The sequence below is a fragment of the Corvus brachyrhynchos genome, unplaced genomic scaffold, assembly GCF_000691975.1.
Source record: "Corvus brachyrhynchos isolate BGI_N302 unplaced genomic scaffold, ASM69197v1 scaffold660, whole genome shotgun sequence".
Lineage (NCBI taxonomy): Eukaryota > Metazoa > Chordata > Aves > Passeriformes > Corvidae > Corvus > Corvus brachyrhynchos.
The window spans coordinates 142,878-143,445 of NW_008235547.1; the positions used below are offsets into that span (position 1 = coordinate 142,878).

General features: G+C 66.2%; 1 protein-coding gene across 1 annotated transcript in view; it reads right to left on the reverse strand.

The window, feature by feature from the left end:
- Window positions 1-341: 341 nt before the first annotated feature.
- The window catches only part of LOC103620147 (IQ motif and SEC7 domain-containing protein 2), a 5,971-nt gene continuing 5,744 nt past the window's right edge, over window positions 342-568 (reverse strand). The window contains exon 7 of the mRNA XM_017738299.1: window positions 342-511. Within this exon, the coding sequence (XP_017593788.1) occupies window positions 342-511 (170 nt within the window). The remainder of the gene's footprint in view (window positions 512-568) is intronic.

Sequence of the window (568 nt, forward strand, 5' to 3'; positions counted from 1 at the left end):
GGGGACAGCGGTGGGGTCCCCTCTGGGGCGGGACACACCCCCAGCCCCCCCAGCCCCACCCCTGGGGGGTGATGGGACCCTTGAACCATCACTGGGGTCACCCCGAGCATCCCCCCCATGGGTCACCCCAAAATGTCACCCACAAGTCACCCTGAATGTCCCCCATGGGTCACCTGGAATGTGTCCCTTGGGTCACCTGGAACAACCCCCCCCCCTGGGTCACCTGGAACCTGCTCCATGGGTGGCCTAGAAAACCCTGCCCCCCACCACTGATCACCTGGAGTGCCTCCCATGGGTGGCCTACAACCTGTCGCATGGGTCACCTGCAACACCCCCAGGGGTCACCTAGAGCAGCCCCCGAGCAGACCCACCGGTTTCTTGCCAACGATCATGCGCTCGACGGCCTGGACCTGGGACACGTGGTCGTCGTTGGTGCGCAGCTCGCGGCTCTGGATGCGCTGGTAGATGCCCACCAGCATGTCCCGCGGGATGTCCTCACCGTTGTCCACCCCTGCGCGACACCCGGGCCTGCTCTAGAACCCGCAGTGCCTGGTCCCCACCCCAGAAC